The 26845-nt window shown below is 50.0% G+C and overlaps 2 protein-coding genes across 9 annotated transcripts in view; both read right to left on the bottom strand.

The window, feature by feature from the left end:
- Positions 1 to 1712, bottom strand: part of HSF5 (heat shock transcription factor 5) — a 45286-nt gene extending 43574 nt beyond the window's left edge. Inside the window, exon 1 of the mRNA XM_084748300.1 lies at positions 965 to 1712. Coding sequence (XP_084604426.1) covers positions 965 to 1589 — 625 coding nt within the window. The 5' untranslated portion in view covers positions 1590 to 1712. The remainder of the gene's footprint in view (positions 1 to 964) is intronic.
- Positions 1713 to 2573: 861 nt separating this feature from the next.
- MTMR4 (myotubularin related protein 4) lies at positions 2574 to 26028 on the bottom strand. 8 transcript variants are annotated; one of them, XM_084749320.1, is made up of 20 exons: positions 25618 to 25739; positions 24901 to 24958; positions 24438 to 24476; positions 20700 to 20789; positions 20255 to 20371; positions 19098 to 19180; positions 17393 to 17553; positions 17181 to 17277; positions 16898 to 17011; positions 15321 to 15517; positions 14963 to 15091; positions 14378 to 14489; positions 13559 to 13754; positions 13196 to 13381; positions 12949 to 13119; positions 12653 to 12807; positions 6941 to 8315; positions 5306 to 5416; positions 4976 to 5064; positions 2574 to 4755 (listed from the first exon to the last, which is right to left on the bottom strand). In XM_084749320.1, the coding sequence occupies exons 3-20, from the start codon at positions 24438 to 24440 to the stop codon at positions 4578 to 4580; spliced, it is 3564 nt and encodes a 1187-aa protein (XP_084605446.1). In that variant the 5' UTR covers positions 24441 to 24476; positions 24901 to 24958; positions 25618 to 25739; the 3' UTR covers positions 2574 to 4577. The 8 variants fall into 8 exon arrangements, with proteins under 8 accessions (XP_084605446.1, XP_084605448.1, XP_084605443.1 ...); XM_084749322.1 differs by lacking the exons at positions 24901 to 24958; positions 25618 to 25739 and adding an exon at positions 25890 to 26028; XM_084749317.1 differs by lacking the exons at positions 24901 to 24958; positions 25618 to 25739 and adding an exon at positions 25790 to 25880.
- Between the last annotated feature and the right edge of the window lie 817 nt (positions 26029 to 26845).

The raw sequence follows: 26845 nt of genomic DNA, 5'->3' as shown, positions 1-26845 counted from the left end.
AATTCCAGTTATTGCGTCCTGTTGCTTTCTTGGTCCGGCTGTCTATCATGGCCTCCATACAGACAAGGGGACACCGCCACCTTCACCTGTGTAAGAGCGCAGAAAGACACTTCCAATCAAATCCGTGAAATAACCGTGGCCAAAGGTTTCTGAACTTTTCACACAGACCCCTTACCCCATTCTGACCCTGAATGACTAGGAATAGTGAAAAAAAAATCAATAAACTATAAATGTGTGCCTTCTAAAGTTCTTTTAAACTGAGCCTTGACATCTAGGTTTTGTTTTGAGCTATGTTTGTTCAAACATAACATCTTAAGTAAGGCATCAAAAGTATTAATGAACTGACTCTACACTGGAACAAAGCTTGCCCCTTAAGATATATAAACAGTGTCTACCACTCTGGTTGCTACTTGGGATTTAAATATGACTGTTCTCATTAACATTTCAATGTTTTCTATGTGTCAATAGGTGGAAAGTAGCCATGTCCCTTCAAGAACAAACTTCCACTCTGGGGTCCAGTTCCCCTTTCCCTTGGTTGGGTAAATAATGCCTTAAGTATTCTTAGCGGTGATTTTGTTCCTTCACCCAAACTTGTGGAGTGCCTGTTCTTCCGACAACGAAGGCCTTTCCCATCTGGTGCTTGCTTTCACAACAGACTACTTATTTATTCTAGCCGATCACAGTGGAGAGATTAAGTAGAGGTGAATGGCTAAAGATTTTTGGGAGAAGGTTAAGTCTTGGGTATCGCTTTCTTGGAGAAGAGTAGGGGAAAGCAAGCCTACAGCCTACGTGCCTTTCGCGTCTAGATGCAGGCCAGAGGGATGCTTTGGACTCTTGCCAGAGGGAATGCAAAAGTGCTAATGAGAATGACGCAGGTGGTGTGACCTAGTCCTGAAGTCGGGCTAAAATGGTGTTTGGCCCACGTGCTTGATGGAGAGCGAGGATCCAGGAGGCGCACACTCACCATGCTGCTCTGGCCGGGGCCCTGCGGGCTGGGGGGGCGGGTCCTGATGTTGCAGCGGAGAGGTGGAAGCGGAGGCCGAGGCAGAGGCTGATGTGATGAGGAGCCTCTGGAAGCGGTTGGGCGGGCGACAGGGCACCTCCAGTCCGGCCGCCAGCTTGGCCTTGTTGGCGCTGGTGAGCCTCTTGAGGTGAACGAGTAGCTGAGGCTGGTCGCGGCGGAAGTGCGGGCTGTGGAAGTGGTGGAGTGGCCCGTCGCCCGCCGGCCCGCCAGCGCCAGGCCCGGGTCCGGGCCCCGCCGCCCCCGGCCCACCCAGCACCACCTTGCGGAAGCCGTAAAGGTTGAGCTGGCGGATGAAGCTGGTGAAGTTGGTGGTTTTGAAGAGCTCGGGCTCGGCCCCGGCCGCCCCGACGCCACTGCCGCCGCTGCTCCCTGCTCCCCCCGCGCCCCCGGCACTCGGGCCTGGCGGGCTGAGCAGCTCGGCCTCGAAGAGCGGCTGGTCGATCAGCAGCCCCTCGCCACGGCCGTCCCAGCGGATGGAGCGGTACCGAGGGCTGTTCACCAGCCGCCACAGCTTGGCGGGGAAGTTGTTAGGGTTGATGGGGGTGGACAGCAGAGCCTCCTCCATCGCCCCCGCCCCGGGCCCTGGGCCTCGCCCCGCCGAGCCTGGCTCTCCCACCGTTCTCGATCCCCCGGGCCTTCGCTGCGCCCTGCCCCCTCCTGCCAGCGCCCGGCGGCCGAGGCCCGGACCGTTGGCCCACGAGTCCCGGCACGCCCTCCGGTGCGGCCAATGGGGCCTCGAGTTCCCGCCGCGAGGTGGCCGACGGGGCGCGAGCCCGCTCTCCCCGTCAGTGGGGTGCACGCCTTCGGACGGCGGCGGCGGCGGCGGCGGCGGTGGCGGGGCACACTGCGACCCAAGGCCACCTTCGCGTGCCTTCTCCAGAACCGGCCCCTCTCTGTCCGGTGGTCCGGAGGGCAGCACACCAGGGAATTGTGGTTCCTGAGGAGAAAGCGGCCCAGTTTACCTTAGCAAAGTCCGAGGGCCTCCCGCAGGGAAGGGTGGCCAGGGGTCAATTCAGAGCGCATTAGGTGATGCACAGCCAGTGACTCCTGAGAACAGAGGGGCTTACTCGAGTCTTTCCTAACAGTCGAATTGCTGCTCTCTCCCCCCAAAAATAACCGGGGAGGGGCGAAGGGGGCGAAGGGGGCGAAGGGGGGAGTAGGTATAGTTAAGCAGGGTACATGAATTCATCTTGTATATAGTAACAATTATATCTAATATATGCTTGCTGACCAGACAAGAAAGAAGAACGAACTTCACTAGAATAGGGACAGAATCCTTACAACTAATCAATAAACTCAAATACAAGAGGGACTGCCAATGAGTACTGCAGTTTGTTTTGGTTTGGCTAGAAGCCCAGCCTGGCCCTCAGACTTGCCATAATCCTTCCTTTAGCTGCCCAGTACCTGGCATACAACACTTATACCTGGCTCAAAGGGGATAGATAGAATTAAGGGCTAGAAATGCAGTTAAGAGGTGGAATACTTTGTCCATGAAGCTACAGATTTAATTCCAATACCAATAAGAAATAAAAAGACCCAACAAAGCAGCACTAATATAGAGATTTTATTTAAACTGTATTGAGTTTTTACAGCACATTGCATGTTTGTCACAACGCAACTGCACAGTTTGGATTTTTGGCCACATCATGTCACTTACACCCACAACAGCTCTAAAGGATGACACATCTGAGCTAGAAGCCCAGAGTCTCCCTCCAAGGCCATGCAGTTTGTTCACTGATGGGATAGTCCCTCAAAACAGTCACACCAAGTAGACAGATACAGTCTCCCCGAATGTTATCGATCCCCCTGAAAACAGTGAAGTGCAATGAAAATCAGTAATTAAAAAGCCCCTTGTGACTGGCAGTAAATTTTAATGATTGCGAAAATGCTTAAAATAATTTTATGTATGAGAGACAAATAGTTTGTCACTCTTTCATTGATCTTAAAAATTTCCCAGACACAAAATCTCCATTATTCAGCTTCATTTCAATGGAAAAAGAAAATCTGCTAGGCTGACCTAAATATGCCAAAACTTTTTAGGTTATATCCATGGCAAGTATAAAAGGAGCACAGCTCTTCACTGTGGAACTGGAGAGGTCAGGACAAGTAGTTCCTATTTATTCTAAATGCAGGTTCTGGTTAGTTTGGAATGAAGAAAATGTTTTCTAGAAAGCAACATGACAGTAGCAGTGAAGAAAGACAAGTGGAGTTTTAACACGGAGTAAGCGATTTATCTCTATCAATGAATTAAGGAAAATGCAGATACGAAGTCCTGATGCTTTCACTATAGGCCAAGGAGACTGTATCTGTCCCAACCCCAGTACATGGCTATAGTACTGTATCTTTTGGTTAAGTGCCACTGGTACATAGGAAGATGGAAAACAAAATCAAAATAAAACAAAACAAAATGTTTGGTCCAAACGGACACATCATCACTCCCAGTTTTGGTATCAAGGCTTTCTTCTTTCTGTTTGGGTTCCATTGTTAAGTGCACAAAAATAGACAGCAGCATTTGTACTGAAACCCTCACATACCAAGTAGCAGATGCCAGGAGGTAAACACCAAATGCTATACTCTACCCTCGAGGTGTCAAGTGTTCAGGATAAGAAGCAGTGTGACCCAGAGGCGGCGGCGGCCAAGGGAAAGACAACACGGGGAGTGGGCAGCAAAGGAACAACAGAATCCTTCATTTTCATGCCAGGAGAAGATCAAAATGTAGCTCCCAAGTTAGCACCAGGACAACCAGGAAAAGTCAGGTGCAAAGGGTAGGGCACAGTCAGCAGAATTTCACAAGGATAATTTTGCTCTTCCCTTCTCATTCTTCACAGTGCGTACCTCAAGAGCAGCCACTGCGCAAGTGACAGCTGCCTTCACAGGCCAGAATAACTGATGCTCACCACGGCTAAACATCACCAGAGCTTTCCTGTTTCCAGAAATGTCTTAATGCTTACAAACAACTGTCCCTCTAAAGCCTGTGAGCCAGGTGAAAAATACATCAAAACCTCCATTTGCCAAACCAGTCTTTGAACCACAGAAGACAGTACTAATGCAGCTAGAGGGAGGGCCTGCCTCTAAAGACTGAGCCTTCATGCACATACACCGAGCACAGAGGTACAGAACAGAGTTCATCTCAAATAGGATGGGAATTCCTATCTTGGATACTATGATCTGCTCTTTTCAAGGTGGCGGAGAGACGGGTCTCGCAATCACTTGGAGTTTGGTTAGAAGAATGCCTTTCTATTGCTGTTTGGGCACTGTGCACCAGGCAGTATGTATGAATCATCTCGTGACCTCCAGGAGATAGGAGCTGGAGTCACCAACTCAGCTCGAAGCTTCCGTACTCTGGGTCTTGATCGGAACCATTACCCCTAAGTGAGGGTCTCTCCAGTAGACAATCCCCTGCTCCAGCCACATGGTACCAAGGAGGATTTCTCAAGATGGTTATCTTTGAGCTCTGTGTTCATGAGCCATACCAAGGAACCTTCCAGACTACACCTGAAGCAGATCCTCCCTTCAAACCTGCTAAAAATGGACAGATCATCTCCTCTGGCATTCAACTGGAAGCCGTAGCAATGGGTTTCTTCAGGTGTTGGCTCATGAGTTCCCTGGCACGAGAGACTTGAATGTGTTCGTAACAAGAGTTACAGACGAGAACTGGGTCATAGAGTTGCTGATCAGGAATGGGCAGCTTAAGGTGGCAGCATCCAGCACAAAATACGTTCCCACAATTTCTGCCAAAGTACAAAAAGGAGGAGCTCATCAGAAACATCAATGTCCTGAGAATGAATGATAGCTAAAAGGGCTATAAATAAATAGCAAATAAATAAAAAGGTGGGGCATAAACAAAGTACTAAGATAGCCATTCTCAAATTAGTTTAGCTCTATACATAAAACCCTACCTTATGAGGAACAATGAGATACAAAACAGACAGACAACAACCCCCATCTTACCGGCAATGATGTCTTCGTTTGGCCAACCAGAATTCACAGTCACAGTTATAGCAGTGGGATGCCATATGGTCTGGAACCCAGCGAGTCACCTACCAGAAGGCACAAAGGAAAAGTCTAGGTCCATGTCCAAGAGGAGAAAAACACCACTGCAATCAGGAAAGTAGCCCAAAAGAAAATGACCAGGATGGGCTTTGTGCCTGGCCCCTGCTTGCTTACAAGGATGGTGTTTATCTGGGGGAGAGTTCAGGCTACAGTGCTACAATCACTTGTCTCTGAGAAATACAACCGACTGACTTGCTTAGTACGCGATACACAGCTGCCTACACATACCTCAGTTTCCTTCTTGTCAACAGGTTCCCAGCTTGCTTCTGAAAGGCAGTCTTCACTGTGATCAGAGCCAAAGTCTTCTGTGTCACTGCCATCTGACTCCTTTAAACACGTCTGCAGCACAGGCAAAGACACCAACGTCACTTCCTTCAGCACTGGCATTTACCATTTATCAAGCACTGTTCTAAGTATATTACATGCATGAACTTACTAATTCCTCACAATAATCATGATTTATAAGTATTATCCTCATTGTACAAAATAGAGAAACTAAGCCACAGAGAAATAGAGCTGGTAAGTGGTAAGGCTCAGATCTGATCTAGTGTTCTGGCTCACAACTATGATATTGGCCAGCACAGCAATAGAAAGACTGTATTTTTTGTTAATTCCTAAGCCAAGTGTTGGCAAACTATGGCTCAGAAGCCAAATCTATCCTGTTTTCATAAATCAACTTTTACTGGAACATAGCCATATTCATTCACTTATATATTCTCTATGGCTGCTTCTGTGTTACAAGGCCACAAAATAGTTGTCTCACAGACTGTTTGGCCCACACAAGCTAAGAATGTTTACCATCTGGCCTTTACAAATGAAAGCTGGTGCAGTATTTAAAGCATCACCCTGAAGAGCAAGAAGCTGTTAGCTTTATCTGTTCTGTTAGCAGACAAAGAAGAGCACTTACTGATGGAAGGGAAGTGCCCATGGAGACAGCAGGGGGCAAGATGGCTCCTAGACGCTCCCTGAGGACTACAAAGCCAGAATCTAAAATAGCCAGGACATAAAGCCTGGACAGTCCTCGTTACCCTTCACCTGGATTGTTTTAAAGTATCCCAACCAAGCCAGGAGTGGTGGCGCACACCTTTAATCCCAGCACTCAGGAGGCAGAGGCAGGCAGATCTCTGTGAGTTCGAGAGCAGCTTAATCTACACAGAGTTCCAGGACAGCCAGGCCTACATAGAGGAACTCTGTCTCAAATAAATAAATATAAATACAATAAGATGTCCTAGCCAGCCTCCTGATCTGGATCTCACCTGCCTCATCAAAAGGTACTCAAGCTGGAGCTGGGCACGGTGGTACACACCTGCAATGCCAGCACTTGGGAGCAGAGGCAGGTGGATCGCTGTGAGTTCGAGGCCAGCCTGGTCTACAAAGTGAGTCCAGGACAGCCAGGGCTACACAGAGAAACCCTGTCTCAAAAAACAAAACAACCAACCAAAACCAGTTCAAGCTGACCCTCATCAAGTCTCCAGTGTTTCATTTATAGTACCCTCTCCCTCACATCCCAGCACAAAATGTGTTGGTATGTATACTCACACACACACACACACACACACACACACACACACACACACACACACACACACCTTTGCTAAGCCATAGCACTGGAGCACCAACTGCCTCGGTGCTTCTGAACACTATTTCCTTTTCACGGCCTCCCTAGCTAACTATCACACACTCCTCAGGGCTCAGGTTGAGCTTTCCTTGCCTGCCCAGTCCTAACACTCAGAACATCACTATGGTTACTCGACTTTCATCCTGAAGGGGCGCCTAACTGGGAGGTATACAGAAAGTACCCAGAAGTGACTACTGGGTGGATAGAATAAATGAATGGACAGGTGGCAGTGGCTGCATACTTACAAAGTCATCCTCATAGTCCATGGGGGGCTCTGCTGGAGGGGCGCAACAGTGACGGATGTCTAGCCTCATCTGAAGCTCTCGAACCTGCCGACGTAGCTGTTCTACCTCTTGCTTGTACCCTGCTTCAATCTGCCGTAACCTATGCTGGATCACATCCGTGGGAAAGGGGAGTCCGTCGTCATCCAGGTAGAGAGGAGGCACTGGAGAGGGGCAGCTCAGAAGAGAAGGCTTTGTGCTGGAGACTTGCTTTGGATGACTGGACAACCACATCCGGCTGTTCTTTCCTCCTGGGCCTGTGCAATGTCCATTGGAATGACTAGAGCAGACAGGTGACTTCATCCCTTCTCTCTGAGCCCACTGGCCCCCTAAGCAGGGCCCTGCAGCTCGAATATGCTTATTGCTCGGCCTCTTGCTACAACAGCCATAGGCAAGCAGTCGCCGAGGAGTGGTCTCTCCATTTGGGAATGAAGTCATCATCCCTTGGAAGCTGTCCCAGTTTGACCCTAAAAATGAGAACTCACTGATCTGGCTCTGAGAAATTGGCTTTCGGGTCAACTCCAGTGGCATTTTCCCAAAGCGAGGATTTTCTAACAACTGCCCACTCTTACTTCCTCTCTTGCCAGCATCTTCCTTCTTGTAGCTCAGATCCGGCACAGAACTAGGCTGTTCTTGGTGGGAGATACTTGCCACAGACCCAGGGGTATCTTGGCTGAGGAGGTGAGTATTTGGCTCATGAGGAGGTTGGCTGGCAGCACTTGGTGGGTTGCAAAGGCTACCCCGACTGTGGTCTAGGGCGCAGCTTATGGGCACAGCCTGCATGGAGTCTCGATGGGCCTGCTTGGGAGTACCCATCAGGGCATCCTGCGAAGGCTCAGGTAAATCACAGGCTCCACCCCACTTGCTGGAAACATCAGAGAGTGCACTGCCAGCCTCCTTTTTGGGGCACTGTTCAGGCGGCTTCTCTAAGCCATCCAAAGTCCTACCCTGCGCCTGCTGAGCAGGAGGGTCTGAGGCCAGCGCCTCAGGCTCTTCCAGGACTTTGATCTCTGAGGTGCTGCTCTTCATTTCCCAGGGCAATTTGTAGCTGAGAGAACAGCTTTTGTGACCCTTGAAAGGCTTATTGCTCAAGTAGTCTTTCTGGCTGCTGGGCAGAGGAGGAGGAAGGCCCACGTCTCCCACAGTCAGCTGAGGGCCTCCTACCCCAGAGTCTACAAAGACTGTCTCTGCTCCTTCAGGATTGCTGTGCCAGGGCTCCAGGCTGAGTCTGACCTCCTGACAGTGGTTATTCAGGTTAGGGTCACTGGATGTACGAGTGAGGGGGCTGCTTGTGTCACAGGCAGAAAGAAGATCATCCATGGATCTGGTTTTTGGTAATCTGGAATAACAGAGAACCTCCTGGTCAGGAAAAGGGAGCCACTTCCAAGGTACAAAATTAGGTCATCAGAGCAATCCCAAAATCAATGTTGACCAGATATCTAATATTACAAATAACTGAAGTTCACCTGGAGCCAACGTGCACAAAGCCTAAGACACACTCATCTTCCAGAACGCTTCTCTGTCCCCAGCTCCTATAAGTTCTCAAGCTATAAAATCTCCCAGGCCCATCTCAAACACTTTAATAGTTTCAGTTGACTGCTACACTTTCCCATCTAACATCTGTGCTGGGTACTAAACTTGGGACTTTGTATACACAAAATACACGCTCTCATCATTAAGCTGCACTCTCAAGCCTACTGATGACTCTAAATCCAGTACTGCAGCCAGAACTGCACCTTCTCACCTTCTATCACAGGCAGACAAAGACTGCAGGTTCTAGAGCTAAAAAGACACTGGCCCTCATTCTGATTAACTACCAGAAAATGCGTCATTTAACCTCTCCTGGTTATCACCTCTACAGGATGTTAATGTTACGCCTTATAGAAAGCTTCAGAATGTAGGCAACCAAGCACAAATTTATTAGTCACAAACTGGCTTGTCTTTTCAACTTTTCAACAGTCTCCTAGCTCTTTTTTTTTTTTTTTAAGATTTATTTATTATTGGGGCTGAAGGGCTGGCTCAGAGGTTAAGAGCACTGACTGCTCTTCCAGAGGTTATGAGTTCAATTCCCAGCAACACGTGGTGGTTCACAACCATCTATAATGAGATCTGATGTCCTCTTCTGGCCTGCAGGTGTACAGGTGGCCTGCACTGTATACATAATAATAAATAAATCTTTTGTAAAAAAAAAAAAGTTTTTTTTTATTATTATGTATACAATGTTGTGTTCGCATGGACACCTGTACACTAGAAGAGGGCATCAGATCCCATTATAAATGGTTTTGAGCCACCATGTGGTTGCTGGGAATTGAACTCAGGACCTTGGGAAGAGCAGTCAGTGCTCTTAACCTCTGAGCCATCTCTCCAGCCCAGTCTCCTAGTTCTTAAACTTTGAGACTTATGAACCTGTCTTTGACTCTGAAGAGACTTTGGATCCTCTGCATACTATACATTTTTTTTTCTTCGTTTTTCGAGAGTGAGTTTCTTCTCTATGATAGCCTTGGCTGTCCTGGACTTAGACCAGGCTGGCCTTGAACTCACAGAGATCCACCTGCCTCTGCCTCCTGAGTGCTGAGATTAAAGGCATGTGTCACCAATGCCCGGCGCACACTATACTTTTATTCTCTAACTTTTAACCAGCTCCATAGTCTACTAAAAATGTCTCTAAAAATTACACTATAAGAGAGCTGGCTAGTCCCTGTGACTCTACCCAGCTCAGTGGTAAATTCTCCAGATTTCCATTGCTAATAGGTCATAATCACTTCCTATGTTAACTTATTACTAAAAACTGAATCAAAATTCCGTTGGAGAGATGGTTCAGTGGTTATGAGCACTTGCTGCTCTTACAGAAGACCTGGGATGGGTTCCCAGCAGCTACATGGTAGCTTACAACCTCTTGTCACTTCAGCTCTAGGGGACTCATACCCTCTTGTGACCTCTTTGGGCACTAGGCATGCACGTGGCACAGACATACATGTAGGCAAAACATCCATACATATGAAATTAAAATTGTTTTAAAAATTGTATAAGCTCTGCACTGTAATGCCTACAGCCTACAAACCCTTGTTCTTTCTCCTCCCTCTCTATGCCCTTTGGCTTTAATCCTAGCACTCACGAGGCAGAGGGACGCAGATCTGTGAGTTACAGGCCAGTTAGGGCTACATAGTGAGGCCCTGCCTCAAAACCACCAAAACAATGTCCTTCTTACCCTCTACCAGCTCAAGTTGGTTTTGTTTGTTTTCTTTTCTACAAAACTATCTCCAGGTATCTGTCCTTCGGCCCTTTCTCCCATAATACCTTCACTAGACTCATAATTCCCTTTATCCCAAGCATTCATTTATCCACTTAAAAATGTGCTCATAGCCAGGTGTGGTGGTCCATGCCTGTAATCCCAGCACTCAGGAGGCAGAGGCAGGTGGATCACTGTAAGTTCGAGGCCAGCCTGGTCTACAAAGTGAGTCCTAGACAGCCAGGGCTACACAGAGAAACCCTGTCTCAAAAAAGGAATTTTTGCTCAAATGCTTATTATGGCCCAGTGTCGAGCCTGTAATCTTAGCACCTGGGAGACTAAACCAAAAACATCAAGAGTTTTGGGCCATCATCAGCTATGCAGAAAGACCCTGTCTCACAGCAAAACCACACCTGGGACGCATAAACAACCATGGTTCTTGCTTGCCTGGTCCCTCATATAAATTTCCTATGGAAATTAGCCTCAATTGATCCTTTTTAAAAAATTCTTCATAGTTTGAAGAAAAGAAAAACCACTGCAATCTATCCTTGGCTCAAAAAGACCCTATAATCAAAATGTTAAAACAGCTGAATTGTTATACTTTATAATATTCAGTCAGTAGATTTTACCTACATTATACAATGACATAGTAAGACTGTCTTAAATGAAATATATATACTCTTTGAACATAGCACTTTTGTTTCTAGAAATCAAAACTTCAGGCAAAAATAAAACAGAACAACAACAACAAAAAACCAACAACAACAACAACAAAAAAAACCAAACAAGCACAATACAATAAATAACACACTCTCTACATCCCCAGGTTGAATTGTGAACTTAAATTGGTTTAGATGGCAAATGGTATGCATGTTTTACCATGACTCACATACATGCAGGTGCTAATAAAATATTCCATGCAATGATCTTGACATGATGAAAGAGGTAGGAGGGTCCCCAAATGACTCTGCAGCCACAAAAAACAATAAAGTAGGGCTAGGGATGTAGCTAAGTGTGGAGCATTTACCTTGTATGTACAAAATTTGATTTCCAGCATTACAAAAAATATTAAGAAGGAAATAAAAACAATAAGGTAGCTTTCTATGTATTGTTATGGAACAACAGCCTGACACAAAATGAAAACAACTCAAAAAACAGAATAAAAAAATGGGAAGTAGCCAGGCGTTGTGGTACACGCCTTAATCTCAGCACTCAGGGAGGTAGAGACAGGCGGATTGCTGTGAATTCAAGGCTAGCCTGGTCTACAGAGGAGTCCAGGACAGTCAAGGCTACACAGAGAAGCCATGTCTCAATAAAACAAACCAAAACCAAAACAAACAAACAAAAACAAAAACCCTGGGGAGTTGTTTTTAAAAGCAAATGTGCTACAAAGGCAGGCTGCATCAGTCTAGAGCTCCAGGAGACCTTGCACCTGAGGGCCTAAGGTATGTGTGATCTCTTCTAAAGAGATAAACATCTGGATGCACACCTACCAGTATTAACAGTGTGCAACACCTGTGAGGAAAAAAAACTAGGAAGATTTCATTTTCTTTTATTTAAAAAAAAAAAAAGTAATATGGATTACTAGTGCAGTTCAAGAAGTCACCAAGTGTCTTCCCAGCCAGAAGAGAATTTAACAGGCTGCTTTAGATTTGGCCCTTTACTGATAGAGTAAAGTCTATCTCCTGCTGGGAACTGTTTCTTTCTCTGAGAGTGAAATGCTTCTAGAGGTTAAAGCTGGATATATGCAGGCTGCTACTGAAAAGGATTTCCCTGTCACATGCAAGAGTGAACAAATCAGCAGCACCCCTCAGACGGCCTTGTGAATAGTCCTTCCTCCCTCACCCTTGCTTGGCTGTCTCGTGCCAGGCGACAGCAGCACAAAAAGTGAACAACTTAGTGAAGGCCTTGACAGCAGTGGTTTCCATTCTAACCTGTGAGATAGTATCTCTCTTAAGTGACTTAAGAAGTTGTTTCTATCTAAATAGCTCATTAAAAAAGAACAAGGAGGGAACTGGAGAGATGGCTCAGTGGTTAAGAGCACTGGCTGCTCTTGCAAAGAACCCGGGTTCAATTCCCAGCACCCACATGGCAGCCCACAACTGTCTGTAACTCCAGTTCCAGGGGATCTGACACCTTCACACAGACATGTATGCAAGCAAGACACCAAAGTACATAATATAAAAATAAATGTTAAAAAAAAAAAAATTAAGGAGAGCTGGGCATGGTAGAGCACGCCTTTAGTCCCAGCACCCAGGAGGCAGAGGCAGGCGGATCAAAGTGAGTTCGCAGCTAGCCTGGTCTACAAAGTGAGTTCAGGACAGCCAAGGATACACAGAGAAAACCCCTGTCTCAAAAAACTCCCCCAAACAAAAAAGAAACCTTGAGGTGAAATAGAATAGGAAGCAATCATTGCTTTGCTTGTGAAGAAACCTAGGACTTCTCACCTGTCCAGAGAACGACCAGAAAATTCCTGGCTCTGAGCCACTGGGGAAAGGTAAAGATCCATATTTTCCTCTCCAAGTGTGCATGGAGATGACGCAGGTAGATAAACAGCTGTCCAGAGGTGCAGGGCCCGGACATGACACACGGGATGCAGGACCTAGGGAAGCAGCCGAATGTCAGCATTTTATGGGAGCCCTTGGTTCGTTCTCCTTCCCCAAACATTCAGCTAGACACTCTTTTCACTGACTTGGCCATCTCTCATTATAGGGTTTCCAGCCGGCAAAGGGCTCCACCTTACCATGTCCGAACCAGGTGTATAGAGGAAGTTATGAAAGTTCTTGTTGCCAGCTCGCAGGAGTGCCCACACAGAGCATGTCCGCTTGTAGATGTTGCGCCTCTCTCGCTCACAGGGGTTGTTGGCCAGGAATGTGCCATAGAGACAGGAGTATGTGTGTTGTACCAGTTTTACCTAGGAAGCCCAGACAACATGAACTGGGGGCCTCGGGACACCACTCTCCCACCCTGGCACAGGCTTCAGGACTTACCAGAAATGCCTCATTGAATTCGAACAGGCAGGGGAACTGCTTAAGCAGCTGATGGACAGAATCGAGCCACTGGAGGAACACAGGACACTGTTCGTTTTGGTCCTCTGCATTTTCCTGATGGCCACAGCGATCTCCAAACTTATGCCCAAAATCCAGCCAATCAGACTCCACTAGCACTTGGAAGCCCTATAAAAAGGACAGTCAAAGCTGGGAGCTGCCAACCACAAAGAAGTCTAACCCTACGAGAAGACGCAAAGGTACCAGCGGACTCTACTGAAATATTACCAACACACTTCCATAAAGCCTGACACATCCCTCTGCCCTCATTTTCTTTTTCTTTACAACCCAATCCCATCTCAGTACCTCCAAGGTCCTGTAATATGGGTCCAATAATATTTTGGCCAGGGCTACAATCTGTGGCGTACGGTCCCAGCCATCAGAGCAGTGCACCAGCACTGGCCGGCCTTCCCGGTCTACTGTATTAGCTACCAACACAGCCGCTTTTAGCATCACAGACAAGTGCTGCAACCATTTGGTACTCTCCAGGGCTGACAACCAGCTGTGCAAGAAAAGAAAAGAAACAGAGTCACTAAGGGTGCTGGGACTACCATGCCTCTGCCTGTCCAGCCAGCTCTACCCCAGGGCGGGCTCATGACCTTTCTGCCAAGAGGTAGGTCACGAAGGTAGGGAAATGAGACAGAGCGAGATAAGGGCTTCTTAGAATGGAAAGAGGAACTGGGAAGCATCACATGCACACTGAGCCACTTAGTTCCTCCCAGTTCTCTCTTTTCTTTGGTAGGACAATGGTCTAAAAAAAGAGAATCCAGCAGGCGGTGGCGCACGCTTTTAATCCCAGCACTCGGGAGGCAGAGACAGAGAGGCAGGCGGATCTCTGTAAGTTCGAGGCCAGCCTGGTCTACAAAGAGAGTCCAGGACAGCCAAGGCTACACAAAGAAAGTCTGTCTCAAAAAACAAAAAAAATAAAATTAAATTTAAAAAAAGAAAGGGGGTGTGTGTGTGAATCCAGTGGCCTAGGACCATGCCAAAGTAATGCTCAGGGAGTGGAAGAAATGTTACTGGAAGCCTGCTCAAACTTCCCAGCTCCCCACCAAGTCCCCCAACAGACGTGCAGCACTGGCTGCGGGAGCCCGGAAGGGATGGAATACGGAAGGGAACACCTACTTGCTAGGGTCTGGCATCTGGCTACACACAGCCCGGAGATACTGGAAGCTGTTCCGGATGGCATGGATGTTGGCCATTCCCATGAACACGACCTCACAGTTAGGATAGTACTCTGCAGACAGGAGAGCAAAGTGGAGCACGCAGACATGCCCTGGAAACAGCCACTCAGGACAAGAGCAGTCGCAGTGAACAGAGTCTCCCTGGCAGGGAAGGACGCTCCAGGACAGCAACATAGAATCCAAGCTGCCCTTGTACCTCTCCAGTCAATACTCAAGCAGTAGCTCTAATGTCCACAGCAGCAGCACTAGGGCTAACAAATGGTCGCTGCTCTGGGCCGACAATCTTCTCTAAGATTTGCTATTTGACAATCTTTCAAGGTATAAACCATCCTCATTTCACAGATGAGCAAATAAAACTAACAAGGTAACTTATATGTCATAATCATGGCTAAGAAACGGCAGAGCCCTGGATCCAAGCAGGGATTTTTGGTTCTTTCAAATGCTCACGCTGCCCTCTCCCTGCTCCTGACCAAAGCCAGCCCCAGAGCCCAGAGTAACCGCAGACACTAAATCATCATCGCGATACCTTCACATTCACAGCCTCCGCCCTTGGCACGGTTAGCCACTGCTGCTGTGTAGGACCGTGCATCCAGGATCAGCAGCTTTTGAGGGGCTGCTGTGCTCTCCACCCCGGAGCACGCAGTCAGAGAAGAATCTAAATACGGAGCATGAAAAAGACTCGGGTCAGCCAGGCACTCAGCAGCAGCCTGGCTGTGGGGCACTCCAGCTCAGAAGGAAGAAACGAGCCTTTTCAGACCCCTTGGCATCTCCATCTCCCAAACGGCAGGCACCCAGGCACTGTGTTTTGTGATCCCTTTCCCATGGTTTCACAGGGGACTTCCTGGGGCCTATAACTGGGGGGACGAGCACTGCCCATGCCTTACCGAAATCAGTGTCACATGCCTCACTGGCATCATTAGTCCCAGTGCTGAGGGAGCCACCGCTGGCCCTTGTCCCTGGGTCTAAGGCACAGGCTTTGGCAATGGACGTGACCAGGTATTCATCATCAGCATTGCGCCAGCCCCACCAGCTGATCTCAGGCTGGCTGCAGCGAGCAATGGCAGCTCCGTTGCGCAGATGTCTGACAAAGCAGAAGAAACCATAATGCCCTTGGTGCCCGAGGCCTCCAGAAGCCTGCCGCAGAGACCTCATGGGGCCAGACCAAGGTCTCTAGAGCTACTAGCATATCCAGGCCATGAAAATAGCAACAAAAAGCCTTAACATCTCCAGAGCACTTTACAGTTTACAGAGTGCTATCACACACATTTTTCTGAAACAGTTCCCGTTTTCCCACAGTGACCTTGGCTCAGTAAGTGCGCACAGCACTGGCTCCAGGTTCAGCACCGGCTCCAGGTTCAGCACCAAAAGAACAAGCCAAGAGTAGACATCACACTGACCCTCACAGTCACCACCTCTCTCTACATAACATTCGCTGATACAGGGTCTCATTATGTAGCTCTGGCTGGCCCAGAGCACACTAGGTACACCAGGCTAGCCTGAAATTCAGAGATCCATCTGCCTCTGCCTCCAGAGTACTTGGCTTATTCCCTTACATTCTTACATAGGAATTGGCCAACTTGGCACTAAAGAACCAGCCAAAATTTCTGGCTTTGTAAATCACAACCAATTTCTACCATGCACTAAGAAATGACCCTGACAGAATATGCTGACACACGCCTGTAACTCCGGCACTCTGGAGAGAGGCAAGAGAATGGCTAATAGAAAGGCCCTAGTGAAGCCATGTACAGGCCTGATTTGGTCTTCAGACCAGTTTGCCAACCTCTTATTAAATGCAGTATTTTACACACACACACACACACACACACACACACACACACACACACACACCAACACCAACAAACAAGAACCAATTTCCTGCTGAGTGTGCTGATACAAGCCTGTAATTCCAGCACTCAGGGAGGCAGAGGCATGTAGATCTCTTGAGTTCAAGACTAGCCTGGTCTACAAAGCAAGTCCAGGACAGCCAAGGCTACAAAGAGAGACCCTGTCTCCAAAAATAAAAAACCAATTTCCCTAAAGCTTTATCTTTTTTGTTTGTTTTGTTTTGTTTTTTGTTTTCCGAGATACAGTTTCTCTGTGTAGCCCTGGGAGACCAGACTGGCCTTGAACTCACAATGATCTGCCTGCCTCTGCCTCCGGAGTGTTGGGATTAAAGGTGTGCAACACCATGCCCAGCTGTTTGCTTGCTTCTTTTAAAGGTTTATTTTTATTTGTTTTTATGTACAGCAGTGTTTTAAAGGAACATACGTACCACGTGTGTGCCTGTGGAGGGCAAAAGCAGCAAGAGCTCTTAGCTGCTGAGCCCTCTCTCTGGCCCCGAAGGCTCTTATTTTAAAATAATGTCAGTCATTTTCCCTACAAGGTTGCAAATCCTTCTCCATTGACTGCCCCAAATCTCAGGTTTTGATCCCTAACTGCATAAAAAAAAGTGCTGCCTCACCTGTACACCACAGCAGGGATGCGCTTCCAGGAGCGGAAAGAAGCCACGTTCTCCAGCTCTTTATCTGTGATCCACACAGGAACCAGCAGCTTCTGGGGGTAACTGGGGCACAGCCTGAGAAGAGATGACGGGTGTTCTGATCTAAATATGGGATACTAATCCCAGGGGATGGCGTTGAGACAACAGGGACAATGTAAGCCCTCCTCCCTCGTGGACCCAGCAGCTATGCCCACTACAGCTCATTCGAACACAGAGGAAGTCTGGGTAAGGACTGCACCCTCACTTATAATTGCTGTTGATATGCGAGACTCTCCAGACGTTCTGCAGGTCAAAACCCATCCTTGTGAGCTCGGCCTCCTGTCGACATCGGATGTGCTCTCCTGCAACACAGTTCCCCAGCCTGTCAGCTTCCCAGAGCACCAACATCATCGGGGGGAAGGAGGAGGAGAACCGTGGGTAAGAAGCAGATGCCCCAAGAAAACGGCCTGGCCTCACCTGGCTGGCACAGGTGGGTATGCTGCTCCTCCTCCGTCAGCCCCAGGCACCAGGCATGGTAGGCAAAGGCAAAGAGATCCTCGGGCTTGGCAGGTCTTGCTGTGGCCCGGCTTAGCCTTGAGAGCCACTCTTGGCACTGCTTGAAAGTGGAGAAGTGGCACCTGCCAAGCAAGAAGCCATAGGCTTGGATGAGGCAAGGGGCAGACAGGCATGGGGGCCAAGAGTCAGAAACATGGCCACCAAAAGGCTGTGAAGGAAAGGAAGCTGCAAAGCAGGAGGTAAGTGCCCTGGGGGAAGGAGAGGGCCAATGGCCAGTACCTAAGAGAAGTCTCTGTGACAGCTCTTATGGCCACCCTACAGACTGCGCTGCCTCCCAGTGAGGCACAAGCCCTGCTCCCAGCGTTCCCATTTCCTCTTCCGTCTCCTCAGCTTGACAGTCTCTTCCGCCTAGCCACACCCTCCTGATGTCTTAAAGACAGTTTCAGTGCCACCTCTTCCTCGCCGCCTCCCAGCCTACTCCATCCCAGTCTTTCCTTCTTGACTCCTGAGGTGCTTGGACTGTGGAGTAGGAGGTTCTGAGCAGCACACCTTCACAGCTGGCTTCCAGCAACCCGACTTTAGTTTCCATAAAGGAAAAGAGCACTACGATTCTCGTGAAGTGCCCGAGACCTCAGTGTTTAGCAGGCCCTCGCCGGGCTTCCTCCTAAGTACAACTGTGTCATCCCAGTCCCTTTTGCTCATAGCCAATTTATAACAAATCCTGTCCGGTCACGTCTCATTTTGGCTGAAATGACCCTGGGCAGGGCACCATGGCCTCTCACCCCAATTAGCTACAACAGCCTCCTAACTAGTGGCTCAGCCTCAGCCTTGGCTTGTGTCCTGTGTTCTTAGTTTCAATGTAACAGTCAGAGTTAGCCCATAAGGCATTAATCACTTGACATCACTCCTTCGCTCGAAACCCTCCGGGGATTTCTCAGGTCTCTCCAAGTCAACACCAATGCCAGTCACTGTAACCTCCCCCCCCCCATGCCTTCTATCCCACTACCCTCACCCATATGTACTCCTCCCAGCAGCCCTAGCACCTTGGCATTCTTCTGATATGCAGGCACAGGGCCACACCCACTTCAGAACCTTTGCACTCGGATTTACCCGTTGGCATACCTTTCCTTCAAATACCTGTCGCCACTTTCCTCGGCCCTGACTCAGAGCATACCTTACCTCACCTCACCTGTCTAAAAGCATAACCTGCCAAACCCTTTCTTGATTTTACTTCTAATATTACACTTATCATCATTTAAAGCATTTCACTTATTTCTTGTCAGTGCCTTCCCCACTGGAGTAAGTCTGTGAGCTCTCTGACATATCTGCAGCACCTAAACTGTGTGGAACAGACTGCTCAATAAACTTACATTAAGTGAGAGTGCTGTGCCAGGCACTGACCCAGGTGCTCGGGACACATTACCTCAAGTAATCCTCATGGTGGCTCCATCAGCTAAATGTCATCCCCACGTTATTTCAGGTCAAGACAGAACGGGTTAGCAAGCTGACCTTCTAACTAAGAGCAGAGAAGTGAGTTGTCACCTCCTCTTCCAATGGGGACAGTAAAGTGGCACCTTTCCTCTCTTCCTCCAAAGGCACATGACAGCAGAGAGAGGTCTGCACAGGACTAGAGTCAGAGCCCACGACTGAGGCCCCACGTGCTCACCTCACCACTTTGGAGTCCTTGCAGGCAATGTGCAACTGGAACATGTCACGACTTTCCACACTGTCAATCATCCGGAGGGGTACCTGCAGTGGAAGAGCAGAGCACGGCTCAGCGCACCCTAGCCTGAAGGTGAAGCACCAGGGGAAGAAAGGAAGCCAGCATCTACTGAGGGTCTGTTAAGGATCTGGTGACCATGGCACCACGTGCGTCACACATGTAGCCAGTTCCTACCCGAATAACCCTGAAGGCAAATAATTTTATTCAATAAGGAGAACATTATCAATTGTCCAATGAGACAAAGATGTGGCAGTGCAAAAAAAAAAGAAAAAAAAAGTCACGGGGCTGGAGAGATGGCTCAGTGGTTAAGAGCACTGCCTGCTCTTCCAAAGGACCCAGGTTCAATTCCCAGCACCCACATGACAGCTTACAACTGTTTGTAACTCCAAGATCTGACAATGTCATACCAGCACACATAAATTAAATATTAAAAAAAAAAAAGAGTTACATTTGCCTGGCTCCAAAGTGCGACTGTTCCCATATTCCTCGAAACAAGGGGCTACAATGGCTCAATAGTTAAGAGCAGTTGTTGCTCTTGCAGAGGACCTGGGTTTTGTTCCCAGCACCCACACAGTTGCTGTCTCCTCAAGCACTAGGCACAAACATGGTACATATACGTGTGTGTGTGTGTGTGTGTGTGTGTGTGTGTGTGTTTGTACACAGGCACTCACAAATAAACAAGCTGGGTGGTGGCGGCACACACCTTTACTCCCAGCACTCAGGAGGCAGAGGCAGAAGGATCTCTGTGAGTTCTAGGACAACCAAGGCTACACAGAGAAACCTTGTCTTGGGGGGGGGGACAATCTAGCCAGGTGTGGTGGTGCACACCTTTAACCACAGCACTCGGGAGGCAGAGGTAAGTAGATCTTTGTGAGCTCCAGGCTGGCCTGGACTACAAGTAAATCCAGGGCAGCCAAGGCTACAAAAAAAGAATAAACAATCTTTAAAAGGGGGAGGAGACAGACAAACCTATACATAGAGGAATGAGAAAAGAAATACCAAGGCCGATAGGAAGGGAATCCCAACTGTTTCCAGGGACATACGCAGGCAGAGCACTGGAACAACAGCGCTGAGCTTCTGACTGTGTGACGAGAACTTACGTTGATGACAGAGTCTTTGAACTTGATGTGCAGCCGGTAGTTGGAGATGGCAATGAGGGCGTCGGCTGCGCGGCCCAGGAACTCCACCCCCTCACCCTGCAGCACTGTGAAGGGCACCTGCGGAAGGGCAGAAAACCCCTCAACCCGGAACCGAAGCTCTCCCTTGTTTATCTCTGTAGGCCTGATCTATTGGAGGCCCTCAGAAAAAGACAGATGATGCAGGAGAGTCAAAAGCCAGGACACTGGGCCACCTGCTGTCCAGGAAAGCTGCCTCTACTTCCCTAAGGCCAACGGCTCCAATACTGAAGACTGACAAGCACCCCCCACTCCAGGAGGCCCGAGAGGAGGAAGCCAGCGCTCTGGTGGACCCTCTGAAGATTTGAGGCTCTGGAACACTACCTGGGCAGAAAGCCCCTCCCACCACGAGCCCCCTGTTCCTCCTTACCTGAAGATTCTCCTCCTCCTTCACGAGTTCCTTGGGGGGGAACAGATCCTTGGCTTGGATGTACTCCAGGCTGGGGGGGCCCTCCTCACCCTGCGGGGAGGCCGTAACCTTGAGTTGCCAGACCCCACCTGGCTCCCGAGGCTCATTCACTCTGCCCCTCTACCCACAAAACGACAGACACCCTCTTTTCTGTGTATTTAAGGGTTCTGGCTCCTGGAGGAGGGAAAGGCGCCCTGGCTTGGCTGGAGGCAGGGTGAAACAGAAGGGTGCTCAGGGGAAAGTGAGGGAAGCCAAGGACAAACTGAGGCTCTGCACTGTTTAAAGAGACTTCTCTTCAGAACCCAAACTGCAGGAAATGTGAGGAAGGGAGGGGATGAGAAGACTCATGTCAGAACAGGTCACCATTGCGACTGGGAAAGACACCTGAGGAACAGGAGCCAGGTGTGGAGCTGGCTGGGGAGGAGGAAGGAAAGCAGGCCCTCCCGCCGCTCAGGCATCACCTGGTGGGTGGAGACAAAGAGGAGGAGGTTGCCGGGATTCAGTCCCGAGCCTCTAGAGGGCCTTTGTGAATGCCTTCAAAAAGGAAGATGTGTTTTGGAGCCGATCTCATCTTCCCATTGGACTCTGGCTGCTGACAAGCCCCCTCTAACCTGCCAAGCAACCCGCCCTACCTGCTGATCTGAGGGGAATTCCTCAGGAATACCCACAGCAAGCAGAAGTCACTCTGCTCCCAGCTACCACGGGAGATAAAAAGAGGGAATCCACCTCAGAGAGGAAGCAGGAGACCCAAGGGCAGCCAGGGGAGAGAGGAGGCCTGGCAGACACCTCAGGGGGGGGGGGGGGGGCACGACATCTGAGAGGACAGATGGGGGAAGCTGGGAAGGAGCGTTAGCCAGAGGGGAGGAGGGAAGACTGGCAATGATTCAGAGATACAGAACCCTGCGGAGGCAGCGAAGATGGAGAAAAGAGGCTGTCTGGGGGACAGTCAAGGAGAAAAGACTGGTGTGTCAGGTGAACGACGGAGTGTGTGAGGGGAAGGGCCTGGAGACCTGGAGACAGCGCACAAGCATCTAAGCTTCTCGTTCGGCCCCCTAACACCCCAGACAGCCTACTAGGCACATCCTACATCCCCAAGCAAGGCTGTGGCGGGTGGGACCAAGATGGAGAGTAGGAGGTAATGGGATGTACCCCTGCAGGGCGGGGCCTGGAAAGCTGCAGTCAAGGGCAGTGGCTGCAGAGCCAGACAGAATCACAGAATTTTCATCCCCGGCCTTCTACAATCCCCAGTACCCGCTTTCTTGAAGCAAGTCTCCCCTGCCCCTACGGTTTGGGGTCGTGCTGGGGTTCTTGGGCGGGGCTGCGGGTACTGCATGCGTAAGGTGCTCCCCCACCCCCGCCCCAGGCCGTGGCAGGGCAGGCCCGGCACTTACGAAGCAGCTAAGCATAGAGCAGGAGACGCGGGCGGTCAGGCTCATGGTCGCGGGCTGTCTGGACCAGCGCACATGTCCCCGGAGCCGCTGCGCTGCCCGCCAGCCCCGGGCGCCAGCTGCATCCCGGCTGCAGGCCCCGCCTGATGCAGCCACGGCCAGAAGCGAGCACCCGAGCGCCAGGACCTAGCTTCTGCTCCCTCGCGCCTCTCCCCTCCTCTCCACAATGGAGCGGGCCCGGCTCCGCCCTCCCGCAAGAGCGCGGAAGGGAGGGGAGCCCAGCGACAGGAGTGCCCAGGACACCGACAGGGAGGTGGAGGCAAAGGCGGAGGCAGAGCAGCTCACGGAGCCCCGCCCGCCACCCGGGCTCCTCCCACCCCGCAGGCCTTGGGCAGCGAGAGGCCACAACCCCTGGGAACTCTAGGGGCATTCTAGAGTGGGACGAGGGGCAGTCCCAGGACCACTCGGAAAGGGGAAGCAAGTCCGCCCACATCTTTTCATTTCCCATCTTCCCAGGTGTGCTACCCTGCACCCTTCTTGTCCCACATTTCCCACACCCTCTTCCTTTGGATCCCACGATGGAGAGCTCCCCGGGGTTCTTTACAGCGAGTCCCAAGCCTTCCTTCTTTCCCTCGGAAGCCACCGCCCACCAAGCTCCCTGCTCCACTAAACTCCTTTTGTCCTCACAAAATATTGGTCTGATGTTATCTTAGTGGCCATTCCACATTTCTGTAAGGGAAACCCTTGCAACTGTTTTCTTCATGGTCCTCCCAAGCTCTCCTTTAGTTCCATCTCTCCCCTGATTCACATCCCCTGTTCGATGGAAAAGAAAATCTTTCTGGAAGAACTTCATACTCTAAGAGAACTGGGATTATGGGCCACTGAAGCTATAGAAAAACAAAGCTCAACACCCAGGAGTAGGGAATGGATGGTGTTGGGTACCGGGCCAAGGAATAAGTAGTGAGTGATAGGCAGCTTAGTGTTTCCAAAAGTAACAGAAAGCTTGCTGGAAGTCTTCAACTTCCTGTACCTGGTGACTTTCACAAACCATGGCTTTTGTTGGGGGGGGGGCACTGTGATGAACAGAAAAATCTAACATTTTTATTGAGCACTTACAATAATGGCCAAATGTTACCCTAATGCTCCAAGAATGAGCCTCCATCCCGGTTCACCGGTGACATGAGACGTTAGGCTTAGAGAGGAGCTATGCAATTCACCTAAGGTGGTGCTAGGCTAAAAAGCAAATGAGGCTGACTCTGAAGGGCCGACTCTTTTCAATGCATCACCACAAGGAAAAAGGAGATGAGGCCTTGGTAGGAGCAGGCTCAGAAGTAGCCTCTCTGAAGAGACTGGGCTAACGCATATATCACAGACAGCACACTAAGTCCCGGAGAGGAGGGAGTCCAGCCGCCAACTGAACTCATGGACCAGAGACGCCTGAAAGGAACGGAAGAGATGCAGCCGAAGGACGAAGGAATCCTGTCTGGAAAAGCCTTCCGGCACTTCTTCCCCACCTTACCGCTGGAGTCCTAGCACGCGCAGGCTAGGACCAAGGTGCACCACCCACACCTTCAGAATGCTGTCCTAGGACATAGTCAGCTGTCACCTGCAATGGCTTAGCAGACAGCAGCACCTGGGAGCTGGAAAAGGCCTATAATTTGTGTGGAGTCACTCCTGGGACAGCACCAATAATATAGTCATGGGGCTTACCAGAAGGTCAGGAATCTAGTTTGCTTTGTTTTAAAGACATGGGCTCTTTCTACACAGTCCTGGAACTCGCTACATAGACCTGGCTGACCTTGAACTCACTTGAGAATCACCTGCCTCTGCCCTCTGGTGTGATTAAAAGCTGGTGCCACCACGCCCTAAAGTTCAGGAATCTTAGATAAGAAAGACTTGTTGCTGAGCCCAGTGTTGCATAGTGCCTGATTTTCTTTCTTTCTTTTCTTTCTTTTTTTTTTCAATCCTAAGAAACCATAAGCTAGATACATAAGTTCAGTATTGAGCGTGCTTTCCTACCATGTGAAAGGCCCCACACTGCATACTTTTGCAGTCTTAACTCTTACAAGACTGAGGCAGAAGTATTGCCACAAGTTCAAGGCCAGCACGGGCTACATTTCTATACCAGGCTAGCCAAGGCTTTATAGCAAGAACCTGTCTCAAGACACCCACCACTGAAAAAAAGAAACAATTTGACAGGGCAGATGAACCTGTTTAGGAAGTGAACAGAGTGCCCTGGAGCACTGGGGCACTGTCACAGAGACAGACTCCAGGATTACACACTGTGGTATGAGGAAACGGGAGTACTCACCATTCTACCTTGGCGAGGGTCCTGGCTGCCCGCTTGTCACTAAAGGAGACAGAACACAAGAGAGGAGAGTGCACTGTTAACATCCCCATAGGATCAAAAGATGTCACGGACCTCTACCCCTGCGCTACCCTACAAACTCATTTTCCTCCTTCACAGACGATCCAGACTCAACAAGTCACCAATCAGGAGATGGGAGAAGCAACAAGTGACCCTGCCTGGCGAGAAGTCCACCACAGAAGTCCCAGAGCAGGAATAAGTATCATCCAAACTTACTCAGCAGAACTCTGAGCGTTCTGAGTCCCACACCCAAAAGCAGAGCACTCAAACCCTGCTCTTTACAAAAGAGAAGTGCCAACTCTGAAGAGACAAAGACTGCCCCAACTGGGACTCACTTTTGGCCCTGGTAGGGGCATGAATCCACAGGGCTGTTCGGCCAGTCTCTGAGTCTAGGAGTAGCACCCACCTGACCTGTTACTGGGGGCAGAGTCCAGAGCAGAGGGCAAGAGGCAGAGGACCACAACCTGTGATAAAAGAGCAGCAGGGTTGGTCCGGTCCTGCCGAGCATACTTGAGACCAAATAGGTGAAGGTTAGAGGGAGGAGACCACACAACAGGAACAGAATTAGGCCAGCCAGGCCTGAGAGTCAACATCTGTCAAAAGGGTCGAATGAACAAGGATTTCGAATTAAGGCCTCCTAGGCCCACTTAGGGAGCCAGGTCTGAGTTTCACTGACACTCCTTCATGTTTGGTATGCTCAAAGGGGTGTGCAGGACTGCCCCACAGGGGGCCCGTGGCGATTAAAAACCTCCATTGTGATCCTACCAACCTTCCCGCCCTCACGGGGGAGCCCGCAAGCGGCCAGCCGGAGGTGCTGCCTCACGGCTCACTGGCATGCAGCCTGAGAAACGGAGAGAGCAAGGGAACGACAAGGACCAGGCCCATAAGGCCCAGGGTTTCCTTAGTTAGGGAATCTGGTCTTCGGGTGGGGTGGGGGGTTGGGGGGGGGGACGGGCTAGGCTGGCAGGAGAGCCAGGTGCCCAGGTTCTATGGGCGGGGCTAAAGGCTCGGAGGCGGAGCCCCAAATGACAGAGGGCGGGGACACGAGAGAGCGGGTGAGGGCCGGGCAGGACATGGTCGTTGCGGTTCCCAGGCTGGCAGTGCACGGGGTACAGTGACTCACCCAGGCGGCGTCCGCCCGACCCTCCAAAGCCGCGCTCTCACCACTTCCGTCTCCCGCAGCTGCTGAGGCCGCGCAGCTCGAACCCCACCACGATCCCTTCTCCCCAACCAATCGCATCTCTAGGCTCTACCCGCCCTGGCCAATGGCCACAAGAAGTCCCGCCCTGCCTTACCACGCAGCCGCCGCCCTCACTCTCCACGCCGCTCACTGGTCTAGTAGGCAGACGCCCTCTCGGCCGGTAACCTATCCCGCACCCAGAGACCAGACGGTACCTGGAGGGAGGAGGCTTGGCGCCAGAGAGCAGACGCGACCAATAGGAAATCACAGCGCGTCCTTGTGGCAGCCAATGGGAGAGGAGTAAGGATTGCAGACGAGGGCTCCGGGGGCAGGAAGTACGGCGGACCGTCGCCTACTGGTAGCGCAATTGGAGGGCGGGACATTGCAGGGTAGGTTTTTCAGTCACTTCCGGTAACGACCCCGCCCTAGAGGTAGTTCTCAAATGACTTCCCGGTTGCTCCGCGCTTTAATTCAGTCGTATTTCTGTTTCGCTCCAGTAGAGCGAAAATGAGAGAAGAGCAGCATATCGGCTAGGAAAGGAAAAGGACTAAATTTTCAGGTCCCGTCTCAACCCTTCAACTCCATCATTCCCTTGTTTTTTATTCCCCCGTCGATGGAAAAGAAAATCCTTCTGGAATAATTTTTTTTTTTTTAGTTCGCGAAAGAGCTGGGTTCGTGGACCGCTGAAGTTACAGAAAAAGCAAAAGTTGATTATCCTAAAAGGCCTAAGAATAAGGAGCTCTATGACTGGCGGCGCTGGCGTTTCCCTTTGGGTGTCGGGACTGGTTAACCACCTTCGGTTTTTATCGACGGCCGATACTTGTCCTTCGAGACCTGCATTGGCCGCCAGTCCTGAGTCACAGCGGAGAGAGGAAAACTGGGTCTGACATTAGCTAGCTGCGGCTTCTAGTCTGTAAAGGGGGTAGAAGGGCGAGACTCTCAAGCGCCCGGAGCCCCCAGCACCAGGATGGAGGTCTCCGTGACCCGCGCCACTACTAACCAAACAGAAATGGAAAAGATTCCAATTCTCAACAGATAGTCCAAGTTCTGGAGTGGATCTGGGCGCTTAGATACCAGGCCAGTGTCCTCACGTCTTAGTTTATGGAGCATTGGAATGCTTAGTAGTTACTAAGTTACTGGAAAACAAAAACTTCTCCTGAGTTCACTGGTT

This window comes from Acomys minous (genome assembly GCF_964271855.1).
Source record: "Acomys minous genome assembly, chromosome: 12".
In the NCBI taxonomy this organism is placed as follows: Eukaryota; Metazoa; Chordata; class Mammalia; order Rodentia; family Muridae; genus Acomys; species Acomys minous.
The sequence above is the reverse complement of the archived record's forward strand: the minus strand, read 5'-3'. Positions and strand labels throughout refer to the sequence as shown.